This window comes from Chiroxiphia lanceolata, chromosome Z (genome assembly GCF_009829145.1).
Source record: "Chiroxiphia lanceolata isolate bChiLan1 chromosome Z, bChiLan1.pri, whole genome shotgun sequence".
NCBI lineage: Eukaryota > Metazoa > Chordata > Aves > Passeriformes > Pipridae > Chiroxiphia > Chiroxiphia lanceolata.
Genome location: NC_045671.1, coordinates 8,737,946 through 8,752,274, shown reverse-complemented (window position 1 = coordinate 8,752,274; position 14,329 = coordinate 8,737,946). Strand labels below are relative to the sequence as shown.

Below are 14,329 nucleotides of genomic sequence, written 5' to 3'. Positions count from 1 at the left end.
GGAAAAAAAGAGACAAACTCAAGGCCCTGTGCTTCCCACCACAAAGATAAAACTAATTTTCAAGTCTCCTGAGCACAGGAACTTATATGTGACTACCAGACTGATGCCATGCTGGATCCCAGGTAATGCTACATCCCCTCTCAAGAGCAGACATCCTGCAGGGCTCAGCAGCCTCTTCCCACTCCTCACCAACATCACTGGATTTTCATGCTTTGCATCCAGCCTCTCCAGTTGTCCCAGAAGCTACCACAGATTGTGGCAGGTCCCCAGCTCACAGTTATGGCCAGAAATAGAGGTTTTCCATGGCAAATTGCAGGCAGAGGACTAGACAGACAGACAGACATTAGCTTCTGGATTTGATGCACTCTCACTCCCATGAGCCTCAGTTTCTCCCTTGCACAGCATGCTGTCAGCTGGAGCAACCACACCACAGCACAGGCAAGCCACAGACGCAGCAGAGCCCAACCTGCCAGGGCTTGTGGCTTGGCTGGAGTCAGAGGCTCTCTGTGACTCATCCTACAAAGTCTCAAGTTCATGGCTATGGCTGGAGAATCCCCTTGGGTACACTCCAGGCTCAATTTACTGTCCCCCTGGGAGCAGATTTGAGCGTAAACAATTCAGATGATGAGCAGAGCTCGCCTGCCTGGTTGGAGAAGGTCCTCACTTGAACGGATGCATGGATGTGGGGTTACAAGGACAAGCTCCCAGAAGCAGACCCCCATGTATATAGTCTGCACCACACAGATTTTCAGCTGGCGCTGCCGTTGTGAGCCTGTCTTTGTGCTGCTCACAACAGGATGAGACCCTGATCCCCCTCTGCAGCTCTGTCACCTCTGTGAGGGATGTTCATCAACTTCCTCGGCTTTATTTCGGTTTGGATCCTGGAGGCAGCAGGTGTGGCCCCTTGCGAGCAGCACAGACCAGCGGAGCACAGAGAGGACCTTTGTCCAAAGAGCAGAAGCACCCTTTGGAGTAGCAAAACATCCATCCCCCACCATCTCTCTACCAGCATAGCTGTGTTATTCAGAAGTGTACCCAAGGCCTGGACATCAGGAATTCATGCACACACATGCACACCTCATTACACCTTAGCAAATGCCGCAGGAATCAAGCAAGATGTGCCATATGCTGCAGCTCTGCTTTAGCTTGTGCATCCGAGTCGCTTCCTTGGTGTGATGGTGCCAGCTCTGCTCTGTCTACAAAGCACACAGGTCTTGGCCAGCAGAAGCCCTACAGTCTCCCAGCCTTGCAGGTCAATGTTTTCTAGCATCAGCTCTGCTGACCTCTGACTGCTTTGCAAAGCCCTAGAATAGATAACTAAGAAAAGCTTGGCTACCGGCAGATGACTTAAATCTTCTACAATAGGTCTCCTCTGGGGGAAATGCTGCAGGCTTTGCAAGCTAAAAAAGCTAGGAAGGTCAAGTGTGTTAAGCCTGGGATGGAAGGCAGTGCATGGCTCTGTCACCTGTGTGCACCCTGAGGTGAGGCTTTGCCCCATCCACAGGGAATTTTGCACTGAGAGGTGAATATGTCTTCCCAGGGACTTTCCCTGCACACAGGTGCACACAACTGTGCAAGGAGGAGCTTTTAGCCCCTTCCCCTTGTCTCTTGAGTGGAGACAAATGCTGTGTTACCCTCTTCTGTGAATCACATCCACAAAACTCTTTCCCCAACACCAGCCTCTCCCAGTATGGCTCTAGTCAAGGAAAGGCAATGCAACGAGGCTCCAGAGTCCTCAGCTTCAATTAGCACCTGATACAGCTGAGTCTAAATAACAGTCTTTCCCAGCAAATTGTATGCCCAGAGATCAATGGTCCACACACAGGACTAATATCACTGTAACCCCTCCTGCCTCCATCACTGTCAATTGCCTCGTGGTTTCACTTCACTTCTCTACCTGATGGGCCTTCCTGGAGCAGTCATTACAAGGTGACACACATCACTTTTCCCCTCTGTAACAAGTCTGCCACAGCCTCTCCTCAATCCTTCTTCTCTTTCTCCTTTTAATATGCCACAATTATATTGGCTTCTCTGCATGGATCCACTTCATTTAGTGCTGCCCAAGACCGCTTATCCTGAAATATGCTCTTTTCATCCACAGCACAGACTGCACACCTTGCAAGTTGTTCTGTTTATTTTTTACACTCCAGCATCTCCCACACTGTTTAGGAATCTGAGTATTAGGTATTTCCCTTTCCACAGAAGCACAGTGGCTGCCCATAGAAATTAACCCCACTAAAGGCTTTGATAACAGAGGTTTGTGCATGTTGTGTCCCAGCATCTGCACTCTCGAACATCCTTCATGGTATGTTTGCTCTGTTCCCACCATAGAAAATCCTTTCCTCAGAAAGCAGGACTTCAGACACTGGAAATCTTTCAAATCAGATAACTAATGAGTGGCACCTTCAGTCCAAGTTCTGTTGGAGACATGTCTCTGAACAAGTTGGCTGGAGCAAGGCTGCTCTGGAAACATGAGATGTCTGGCTCCCTGGAATGGCCACATGCAACTTCTGAGGCGAGACCTTTCTGAGCTTTTGGAGGCTAGTTGAAGCCAAACACCTGAAGCACTAAAGGTTTCCACTCCAACTGTCACTTGTTTTATGAGATCTTCCATTTCTGGAAGCATTTGAGAATGTAGAAGCAGGACGAGGATTGCTTCCTCCCACACTAAAAGGAGCTCAGTGCTAGGACAGAACATGGCCTTTCTTCAGCAGCCAGAGCTCACGTAATGAGCAAGGTCCATGGCTATTCCCTGTGTGCTGGGCTACACCTCAGCTTCCCAGGGTCTGAAAATCAGTGCAAATGAGACTTTTGCTTCCTTCAGCATTTGGGGGCCCCCAGCTGCTATGGCAATTTACAATCAGGTGTCAGTAGAGGAAGCAAAGCTCCTGCTCCACACAGCAGGACGATGCCACCCCAAGAAGGAAATCCCAACCCTTCCTCTCAGCCTCTCCCCAATAAGCAGGGCTTGCTTGGCAGTGGGTTTCAACATGGGTTTGTTGGCAAGGACCCTCTGGTTTATGCAGATGCTCCATGAACTGAGTGCTGCTCCCCATCCCAGGCTGCCCTCTCAGCACACCTACACAGGCAGAGAGGGTCTGACTCCTGCCCATAGGTTGTGGCAGCGTTGCCCTATGGCAGCAGTAACTCTCCACTCAAAGCTTCTCTAGGTGTCTGGATGGACTACAAATCTCATTCCTCTTCCTTCACTGCCTGTTGGTGTGTAATGAAGTCTAAGAGACTACTGAGACATGTTTTTCCTTGCCACTGGCAGAACTAATGAATCCTGGCAGACTGCGATCCTCCCGGCAGTTTCTTCTTCTCACCACAGATGTGAACTATTTTCGCCAGTTTTGTGGGATCAAAGGCTTGCCCAAAGCTTGACAGATGAACACTTTTAAGTTATATTTTCTTTTTTCTTCCCCCCCCGGCCCCCAGAGATTTGTGATCTGCTTCAATACCCAGGACCTGCAACTGATGGAAGGTTCCTATTTTTGTAGCATCACAGATATTGCCAGTAGGTTTCCTTCCAAACACCTGGACAGCTCATGTAGGACAGAACCCCGCTATCCTCCAGGACTTCATCAGCTGTATTTCAAACAACTTCTCCCATTTCCAGGAAGGGGCAAATTCAGTTGAAATGCCTCCAGCCAGACTTGTACAGCAAAAGCATGCGGCTCTTTTGCAATGCCCTCTGCATATCTCCAAACTTTGGTAACTTGCAAAAAGCAAGTCTTCAAAGCCCTGAACCATCAAGCTGTGTTTCCTCTTGTCTAAATGACACACCCTCTATTTTTCTTTCTCTTCTTCTACTCTCTTCCCCACTTGTACTTCAAGAACATCTCACCTCCTGCATTCAACAGCACTTTGCACAACAGGACATCAGTCATCAGTCTCATGATGACCTGTGGCTCTTTTCCAAACCCAGACCCCAGGTGAGAGCTGTGAGATCTCCACTCCCTGTCCGAGAGGTATGAGCTGTGCTCCTACAACGTGTCCCAGCAAGGCAGGCCACACTGCTCCATGCACCAGCAAATTTCTGTGGTGAAAAATTAACAGACACTGCATTGGAAATCAACCCTCTTGATATCCCACCTCTCAGGAGGGAGGAGCAAGCCTGGGATGTGCTCCTATGGGGCTGTCCTGCACTGCTGACTGGACCCCCAGGGAATGCTGGGCTCTGGAACCTGTGGAGTGATGAGGCAGTGGGCAAGGAAACACAGGCACTAAAAATAGGCTGTTTGCGGTAGGGGCTGACCACATTTATTAGCAAGCCTGTGCTCTGGCTGACCACAAGGTCAGCTGCCGAGAGCTTGGCCATAATTCACTCTGTGTCTGGGCAGGAAATCTACTTGAGCTCATAGGGATGTCCAGTAATAGAAAAAGTTGTTCCAGGACCCGGGGCTATTTTTGCTGTTTTCTTTCATTTTGCAGACAGGGAAGCTTTTGGGAGATGCATCCTGTGCTGGGAGGAAAAAAAAAAAAGCCAGGTGCTCAGGGACAGACAGAGGGGTAGAAAAGAAAAGGGGAGCATGCAGATGTTTGTGCCTGTTTGAGTCTGGGGTTGTTTTTCTTAGACAGACTCACCTTCACCATGTAGGGTAGGGAAGCAGCAGGGGAAGATCAGAGCAGCAAGGGGAACCCCAGACCTTGATGGGCTCTTAAACACCCTAACAGCATGCAGCAGAACTTAATGGGTTGCAGCAGGGGTGTCACTGCAGGTGGGGTGGGTTGCTGTCTCTGCTGCTTCCCTGCAGCTGTGAGTTGGCAGGGAAGATGGGGAGGCAGTGGGAAAACCATCACAGTAATGAACGCTCAGGGATGGAGATGATGGACCTTCCTTGGAAAGGCATCAGAGGGCAACTTGAACTACAGCCAGGTCGCACCTCTGGCCAGCATGGGGATGGGCCAGCAGATGCAGCAATCCCACTAGGACAATGCTGATCCCCAGTGGATGGCCACGAGCTTGGGCTAGGCTTAGCTGTGAGCAGCAATGAGCAAGGCAAAGGAGGCAAAGAGCAGATGCCTGCCCTTGAACGGCAGCCTTCAGAATGATTTAAGCAGGCTCTGCTGAATGGGACTGCAGTTTGGAGCGAGGCTGGTATTTTCAGCCAGCTGGATAATGAGAACATCCAGAGTTATAACAGGAAGGATTAAAAAATGTAATTGCTAATGGGGAATTAATTGTTAATGGGGAATCATCATTGCAGGAGGGTGTTCCCAGTGTGGCCCCGCAGGGATCTGTTCTTGGCCAATTGCTAATCACTCGTCTTATCAATTATCTTGAAGGCAACATAAAACTGTTGCTGGCAAAGTTTGCTGGTGACACAAAAGCTGATGTATATAATGGAAAGGATGAGTCTGTCACACACAGAGCTCTGGAGTAGTTAAAATACGAGCCCTCCCTCGGCAAGAGCATGTGTTTTACGCAGCCAAACACAAGTCCATTCATCTGGAGTGGAGGAATGTAGGTCAGACTCACAGAATGTAGGATGGTGTCCTGGGGAGGACAAAGCTGATAAGGCCTTGGCAGGAGCCACCCAGAGATGAAGTGCCAGTGCACTGTGCTGAGAGCAAAACTTGGCCAGAGACACAAGCAGGTGTCACGGGAGGTGGGAAGGTGCTGTGCAATAAGAAGACAGAGCTTTTTCCTGTACTGGCCCCAGCCTGAGCCTGAAAGGAGGCTTTGTGGGAAGCAGGCACCATCTCCAGCCTCCCAGCCAGCTGCTCAGTGCACAAAGGCAGTCCCTTTGACCTTGCCTTCCTCAGCAACTGCCTGTGCCCTGGCAATTACAAAAATTCCAGATCACTCTGTTGCACACGCATCTCGCCCTGGGGAATGCATGGACAAACAAACAACAAATGACAGATGTTAGTCATGTCACTTAATGCATGACTGAAGGACACTCTGATAGCTCCACGAGGGAGAGGAGAGAAGAGGAGAGAGAAGAGAAGAGAGAAAAGAGAGAAGAGAACCTTCTGAATATACGTTTGTAGACAGTACTCCTGCAGAGCCATCTTAGGTTGGATGCACATCTCCCCTGTGTGCCCATGGGCACAAGATCAAACTTCAAGACCCAGGTACCTCATCACACCTCTTGAATCCAGGCACCTAAATTGAACTCCATTTGCATAACAACCAAAACCTACACAGGTGTCTACAAACAAAACACACAGTCCTGTGTGAATGTCCAAACCATCTCCCGCACAGAGAATCCAGAGACCACCAACAAAAGCAAAGCAACCAGTTTAAGCATGCCAGGCAGATGGCATTCCCTGGCATGGGCTGAGTGATGTGGAGGAGGCAGAGTCCAGAAAGAGCTGGTCACATCCCTGTCAGCCTGCAATTGCCACACAGAGAAAGCTGGACAATGTGAGGAGGGGAGAGATGAACATATCTACAGCTGCTTTCTCTTCAAAAAGCCAATTTGCATGGCTTTGCTGTTCATTTTGAAGGCTATTTACTGGTCCAGGCTTTGTCTTAGCTGAAATGTGGGCAGCATTTCTAACGAGGCACATGCAAACTGGAGCTCTCGGGAGGCTTTGCAGCAGAACTGACTGCAAAAGATTAGTGTCAGAGCTTAAGAGAGCAAGAGAGAAGGGAAAGTAATGAAACAAAATCTCTCTTTTCCTCGACTGAGGAATGATGGGGGCTAATTGCTTGTTGCTGCTGAGAAAGAGAGGAGATAGGAGCTTCTGCACCTATCAATAAATTAACCCTGGCATGTGGCATCTGAAATGCATTCATTTCCAGAGACTTTTATCTCTTTGTCTCCTCTCTCGGGTGAAAACATAATTATTGTTTAAACATGAGTTAATTCAGCAAGGTGAGGATCAATAAAGCAGAATTACTCCTCTTTTAAAAGCAAAGAAATCTCAATCTGGGACAGATGTGCACATAACTCTGGCAGAGCTGATGGATGGGGAAGATGCCTAGGTCATGGTAGGAGTCTGGGGAAACAGAGTTCTGTCTTTCCAGGACTCCTGTAGCCTTTGGGTCTAATAGAAAAAGATGATTCCAACAGTAGGCAGGCATGGCATTCAGCAGAAAAGCTGAAATCACCCATGCCTCTACACTTTATAGCATGATGTGTGGTTAGGCATCTCCACCATGTACACACTTCCCATGTAAGGGTTTTGGTAAAACTCCAGGGCTCATGCTGTGACCTCTTCCTTTCCTTTAAGGGTACCCAAGCCCTGTTAGGGAGAGGGACCCCTGCTAGCTCTGCTCTCACACAAAGGAGATCTTGGACAATCAAAGGTGTGAGTGTCACAGTAGGCAGCACTGCGTTGCTGCTCTGCTGAGCTTTCCCCATCACCTTCCTCTATTCTGAAATAAATTGGCAGCAACTACTGCCTGGAGAACAAAACACAGGAAGGAAAACTGAGCTATCCACAATAATGGGAAGATGATTAGAGAGCTACAACACCTCTCCTATGAGGAAAGGCTGAAACAATTGGTATAGTTTAGCCTGGAGAAGACAAGGTTCTGGGATGACCTTATAGCACCTTCCAGTACCTAAATGGGCTACAAGAGATGCAGAAAAGTGACTTTTTACAAGGACATGTAGTGACAGCACAAGGGGTAATGGCTTTTAAGTGATGGAGGGTAGGTTTAGATTAGATATTAGGAAGAAGTTCGTCACCTTGAAGGCGGTGAGGCCATGGCACAGGTTGCTCAGAGAAGCTGTGGATGCCCCATCCCTGGAAGTGTTCAAGGCCAGGTTGAATGGGGCTTCGAATAAACTGGTCTAGAGAAGGTGTCGCTGTCCATGGCAGGGGGGTTGGAACTTGATGATCTTTAAGGTCCCTTCCAACCTAAACCATTCTGTGATTCTATGTGGAGAATACTAGGTTCTTCCCAATGGTCTTCAGCCTGTTGTGCCTCCTCTGATGCCTCCTGTTCTTCCTGCAGCTCCTGTCCATCCCTCCATGCTGGCTGGATCTGTGTAGATGCGGACAGCTCTGCCCAGGGCAATGCCTGTCTCTGGAGGTAGCCTGGCCCAATCTGGTAGCCCCATCCAAAGCTGCTTATTCATGCACTGGGGATGACACCCCTGGACCACTTGCTCTGTGAGTCTGGCAGGAGGGGCAAACAAACATATTCTGACAACTAGTGCCTGTAAACCTCATCTCTTTTTATCCCGCTTCCAGCTTCACCCAGTGCATCACCTTTTCCTCGGCTGAACAAAGAGCCTGAGGTGGCTGTTCAGAACAACTTGGTGCCACTGGCTGGGCTGGTAAGGTCGTGTGTTTGATGGAGCAAGCAGTGATCCCACCCATGCCGAGCACGCCACAGGGGCCTGCCAGAGCCACCAAGTGTGAGGGGCTGAGTGGCATGGAGTGAGGGGTTTAGTGGCAATAGGATTAGCAGTGAGTGCACGGTGCAGCTCCTGGCCAGTGGCAGCACCAGTGGCACCCATGGTTCAACCCGGCTGCTCCAAAACACAGAACCAAAGACCCCTCAGTGGAGGTGGGATAGTAGCAATCCCGATTCAATGGTTTGAGCTGTTCTGGGCATAAAGACACGAGCGAAGAAATCAGAGATGTTTCTTCTGGGAGGTGGCACCTCTGCCCACAGCCAGGCATTCTGTCCTATCCATATGCTCCCCAGTCGGGATAACACAAGGTACTGTGCCATGGGAGAGCCACTCAAGAACACTCTCTTTCACTGCTCCTCCTGTTGCCCTTCCCTGCAACAGGACACCCAAACCCCTTTGCCCTAGCTAGGACATTAGTGCCAGCTTCTGAGCAACCCTCTGGGGCTGCCCTGCTGGATATCTCTGGTCTCCCACCACACAGTGCCCACCCCCAGGGGTAGCTGGAAGTGGCAGTGCTCAGTGAGGTGGTGAAGGCAAAACCTTAGCAACCTGCCACGGATGCAAAGCAAATGAGCACTGCGACCCTTGGGAGGAAGTGTACCCCAAATCTGCTGACCTCTGAGCCCCTCCAATCCCTTCTGCCAACATAGAGGATCATCCTGAGCTTCCACATCCTGGCCAGATGCACCCTTTGCCCTGCTGGCTTCAAGGAGAAGGACCAAAGATGAGCAGCAGAGGGGTTAATGCACAAGCAGCCTCACCTTCACCAAGCCTTATGCTGCTTTTATTAATTCATGTGGCACTTTGCAGGACGCTCCAGTAATCACCAGGGTGCACATGAGAGCCAGGAGCGGGTGGCCAGGCTCAAAGTGCTCGTGCTCACTTAACAGCTTGTCACATCCTCCTCACTCAAGTATTCAGTGCTAATGCATCTCTTAAAGTGCTTCATGAGCTATTAAAGTCGAACGTGCCTCAAGTGCATGATAAATGGACTTTATGCCAGCATCTTCCCCCTATTCCACCCAGTCCCTGCCACCAGTGGGATTAATGCATCCTCTCACCCCATTCCTGCTGTGCTTTTCCAGGCTGAGGGCCCTGCTGGTGGGAGATGAACCCTGGGGTTGGCTGGTGAGGAGAGGCTGCAGCACAGCAGGGGGTGAGCTCTGGGTGGGGGGCACAGAGCACAACCCTCGGGTCTCAAACGGGGGCAGACACTCCCCAGCTTGACCCGCATGTGTGCAGCCTCTCCAAGCCAGCCATGGTGGGATGGGCAGGAAACCTGCTGCTCCAAAGCCCCTGCCCAGAGCATCCCTTCAGTGTTTCAGAGAGGTGCCCAGGACGGACATGCAGTGCCTCTGGAGAACAGACTGAGGACAGACATGGAAGTGCCCTACTAGCCTTCCTCTAGCCCTATCTCCTTTTTATGTCCCTCAGAGCAGAGCACTGTCTCTGGCTCCTGCAGATGGGAAAAGCCCTGCCTCACTTTGCAAACCCCATTCAGGCACTTCTTGAAGTGCAAAGGTTTCAGCAGCTCCCTTCCAGGCACAGGTAGGCAAGGGAAACAGGAGGGACACAAGGTCAGGGGAGGCTATGCTGCCAAATCCCTGAATCCTGCTGGATCACAGAGTAGAAGGTGACTGTCACTGCAGCTCTGTGCCAATATGCTGCTGCCAGTGGCAAAATGCATGACTCTGCTCAGCACTGGAGGGGAACAGCATTTGTTTCTGTATAGACAAAAAATTTCCAGCATGTGTAACCCTAAAGTACCTGGCATTTCTGTGTTTTGTGCATCACCCTGTGTGGAGGTGTGGGCTGACTTCCCTGCAGCATAGCAGGAAGCAGCCTCGTACATCCAAAGGATGCTCTGGTAGTCTTGGGTCTTTCAAAGCTTCCCAGGCAGCCGTCCTGCAAGCACAGCAGGGCTGAGCAGCTTTACTTCTCTGCAGGAAGCGTCACACCACTACAAGCAGCACACACAAGATCAGCACCCAAATGTTTTGAGCAGAAACTCTGGGAAGGGACTGGGGATGTTCCTGCAATACCAGCCAGCAAGCTCCCGCTGTGTCCAAAGAGTGGTGGTCCCCATGCAATAGAGAGGTGCTGCCAAGTCCCAGCTGCTTTGTGTCCAAGCTGGAAGCTTTTGGCAATGTAAACCTGCCCAGATGGATTTCGGGCAAGTCAGTGGGGCACTCTGGCTGGGTTCCTCGATTTCACAGAGCCCACGGATAAATAGATGTCTTTACTGGAGTTAATCAGCAAAATCCCCCTCTATAATCCACTAGAAGCAACTACAGACAGGCTGACTGCCAGGAAAAGCAGTACATTTTGGAAGTCCCCCATTTTGTCCCATTTTTGCAGGGCTGGACTCCACAGCAGGACCCAACCATCCCCCATAACCTTCCTGCTTCCTGCCTAGACTCATGATCATGTGGGGCTCTCCAGCTCCCAATGCTACCAGTGACTCCAAAATATAGTCTGTCTAAAGCCACAGCTAAGGTAGGGCTTGAATCCTCTGTCAACCTGGAGAAAAGTGAGCTAGTGGTGGGTGCAGATGTGTGGTGGTAATAGGGATCAAGACACCCCAAGGAGATGAGAGCAGGATGAGATCATGGTCATGGGGCAGGGCATCAGGGTTTGGGGCTGTCACGCTGATGCCTCTTCCCAACCGTTCATCCCTTCATGGGTGGGCTGCACAGGGCATTGCCCAGAAAAGTCTGGGGGAAGGTGTCCAAAGCAGTGCCCTGGCTGTAGGGTCACCATGGGATGCACAAGGGTGTGGGCAGGGAAAGAAGCACCAGCAGGTGCTGGGAAGATGCAGGATACCCAAGCCCCATAGTGACGGGCTGGAGAAGACACATGTCGTGGAGAGGAGAAAAGTGGTAACATGCAGAAAAATAGCATCAGGCAAACCTGGACGGTGCACCCAGCTTCCCACAGAAGAGAGGCTGGAGGAGAAGCACTCACATTTTTCAGGATCCGCAAGGTATGGGAGGTGCAAAGGACTCACCTGGCTGGCTGTGCCTCTGGGCGTACACCACCACCACCGCGGCGAGCACCACGCAGCAGGCTGATGGGACAGGATTAGCCATCTGTGGAAGCAAACACAGGCAGGAGCAGTCAGGGTTGTTCCCCAGGAGACTCCAGTGCTGAGAGCCCGTCCCTCCCGTGCAGCCGAAGGATGTGATGGGACAGCAGGGAGACGGCCATAGAGTCAGACTTCACCTCGGCCACGGGGGAACTCGCTGCAAAATGAGGCATTTTGCTGGCACGTGCTTCACCATTCAATAGCCTGTGGTACTTCCATGGGAGCTGCCAGCACAGGCAGGTGCCTGGAGATGATGATATGCCTTGCACAAATGCTGTGCCTTCCTCATCTCATTTTCAGCATTTCTCTTAATAAAGTCAAACCCTGTTGCTGGGCTCTCCTTGGCAGCTGCAGCATCATCTTAGGAGCCGACACTGGCTGCAAGTGGGTATTTGAAGAGATGGGAGCACACTCAAGTAGTTCACAGTAGCAGTTGGTGCTTAGGATGTGCAAGATGCAGATCTCAGCACAGGCAGCTGCTGCCACTCCAGTGTGGCCTGTTTTGGTGCTGCCCACCAGCCCAATGCAACAGCAGCTGCACTTCTGGGCATGGCAGGGACAGCATAACCCTCTTCTATATCTTCACAGTGACCAAGAGATGTGGCATGCTGCCTCAGCCACCTCCTGTCAATATGGGTACAGTCATTTCCCACCTCTCTGGGCCAGAAGAGAGGCAGAGGCTACTCCATCCCAGTGAGCTGTGCCATGTCCCAGGGGATGCTGTGGTGAAGGGAGGTGTGGAGGAGGCGACAGCTAAGAAAGCAGGCAATGAAGACATCCTCCTTGCACCAGCAAGTCACCCCAGGAGTGGGCAAATGGCAGCAACAACCACAAGATGCTCTGCACAGCCCTGCCAAGCTTGGAGATGCCCAAGCTCTCCTGTTCTTGCAGCCAGGGCTGGTAGAGGAGACCAGAGCCGGGAGGGAGCCGCTGGGGACAGCAGTGGGGATGCCAGCCCACCCGCCAGGAGGTAAATAGCACCATGCATGAAAAGCAAATTACACCTTCAAAACCATTTAAACCTCTCTAATCTCCAGTGCCGTATCGGTAACATGCACAGGATTGCGGTTTAATCTAGAACATGAGTATGGGCTCATTAGCCAGATGGCATCCATTTAAGGCTAAATAAAGGGGGAGCTCTATTGGCGAGAGAAAAAAAATCCACCAGAACATATTCGATTACCCAGCACTGTTGCAGGAGCCCAGATGGCCTTGGGTTCGCAGTAGGACATGGTGAGACTTTGCAGGGCTGGAGGGGAAGGTAAGAGAAGCTGGGAGGGATATCATGAGCAGATTTTGGGGTGCAGCTGGACCAGCCTGACCTCGAATGCCTCTCAGGGGTAGGGATGCTGTGGGAGGTGGTGGGTCTGAGAGGGAGAGCCTGGAGATGGGCAGAGAAGGGATTCACTGCTGAATTTGCAGTGTTGGGTTTGGGCTGGGAGGAATGGCAGTGAGAGCCATTCCCAGTGTGCTGCAGCTGCACAGCATGGACATGCCAGCCACAGACCCTGCTCCCAACCCTCCCGAGTCACCTTGAGCAAATCACTCTCATTGCCTCCCCCATGCCTCAGTTTCCCCACCTGTAAAACAGAGATAATGAAGGTGACCTTCTTCTGAAAGCTCTGGGCAAGGAGCACTAAGCGCTAATTACAACATCCTTATCATTCCCTCTGCTTTTTCTCTCCTGCTCCTCTTGTGCCTGTTCTCCACTCTGGCTGCTCCATGTGTCCCCTCAATGCCCATAGCATGGTTCCCCCCCATAGCATGTCATCCTGTCTGTGCTCTGGCTGCATCACAAGTGGCAGCCTGGGGAGCAGGTGACAGCTGGAACCTGAGGCAGGTGGCAGTGCCACATCCTGGGGCACTGCTGGCATGTGGGGCCCTGAGCAGCTTGGGAGCTACCTGCAAACCAGGATCTGACTCCCTGTTTACTCTCAGATTTACTTCCCACTGAATATTCCATTCCTACAGCCCTGGAAAGTTGGCGGGTGGCACTAGAAATTGAAGCAGGCAAGAAACCAGGGGCCAGAGCCTCCCTTCATCACAGTCCAGGTGACTCCAGCTAGTGTAGCCACCCCATTTCTGGGGACAGTGGCAACGACAGGAGGTAGGACAGACCCCCCAGCAACCAGCCTGTTCTTTGAAGAGCATGAGATCTGCTTGATGTAGCCTTTGGTTTGGCTCAGTGCAAATACCATCACCAGCCATCGCACTCTACCTCTTGGTCCTGCCAGGGAGCAAAGCCACCTACTGCCCTCTCCTGCTGTTCCTCATCTTACTAGCTGTTAAAATAATTGCTGCTGCTCCTGCCCATGTGCTTGGCAGTCTCACCTAAGGCTGGACCAGCGCCGAGACAGGCACCATAGTTATGTGGCAAGGAATGGTTCCTGTCCTGAAGCACTGATAATCTCCAGGGTGATGTTGTTTGTATACATGTAGGAAAGAGAGAACAGAGGGACCCAGATGAGCTCCCTGAGGACTTTGTAGCACAGCCAGGACACAGGTAGAAACTTCCCGTGACGGCACAGGGAGCCCACCACTCTGCTGCTTTTACCCTGCAAAACCTCATTTCTTCTCAAGGATGAGCCCTGTGACAAAGCAGAAGCCAGAGCTATTTTAATATGAAAAATCTATCCAGGAAATCAACTTTTTCTCACTTGAATTGCAATTTTCCATGCAGTATTTGCTTTGTTTGACTGTTTTGCCCAAAGCCATGCTGATTTTTTTTTTCAAGCACATAACAAAACCTTCACAATTTCTGCAGATGCTTCTAATGCAAATTTCCATTTGCTATATTTGCTCATTTAACTGTTTCTCTAGCACAAGCCAGAATCCCAGCATGTGGGTGCATGGGCCAGTGAGCAGCAGCTCACCAGGTGTGCAGCTCCCTGGGCTGGGTCCCCACGCCGGCAGGGATCAGTTG

The 14,329-nt window shown here is 51.1% G+C and overlaps 1 protein-coding gene across 4 annotated transcripts in view; it reads right to left on the bottom strand.

Moving 5' to 3' along the window:
- The window catches only part of CNTFR (ciliary neurotrophic factor receptor), a 203,705-nt gene that overhangs the window by 73,728 nt on the left and 115,648 nt on the right, over positions 1-14,329 (bottom strand). For all 4 annotated transcript variants that reach the window (XM_032676306.1, XM_032676308.1, XM_032676309.1 and 1 more), the window contains one exon: positions 11,329-11,410. In XM_032676306.1, coding sequence (XP_032532197.1) covers positions 11,329-11,410 — 82 coding nt within the window. The remainder of the gene's footprint in view (positions 1-11,328; positions 11,411-14,329) is intronic.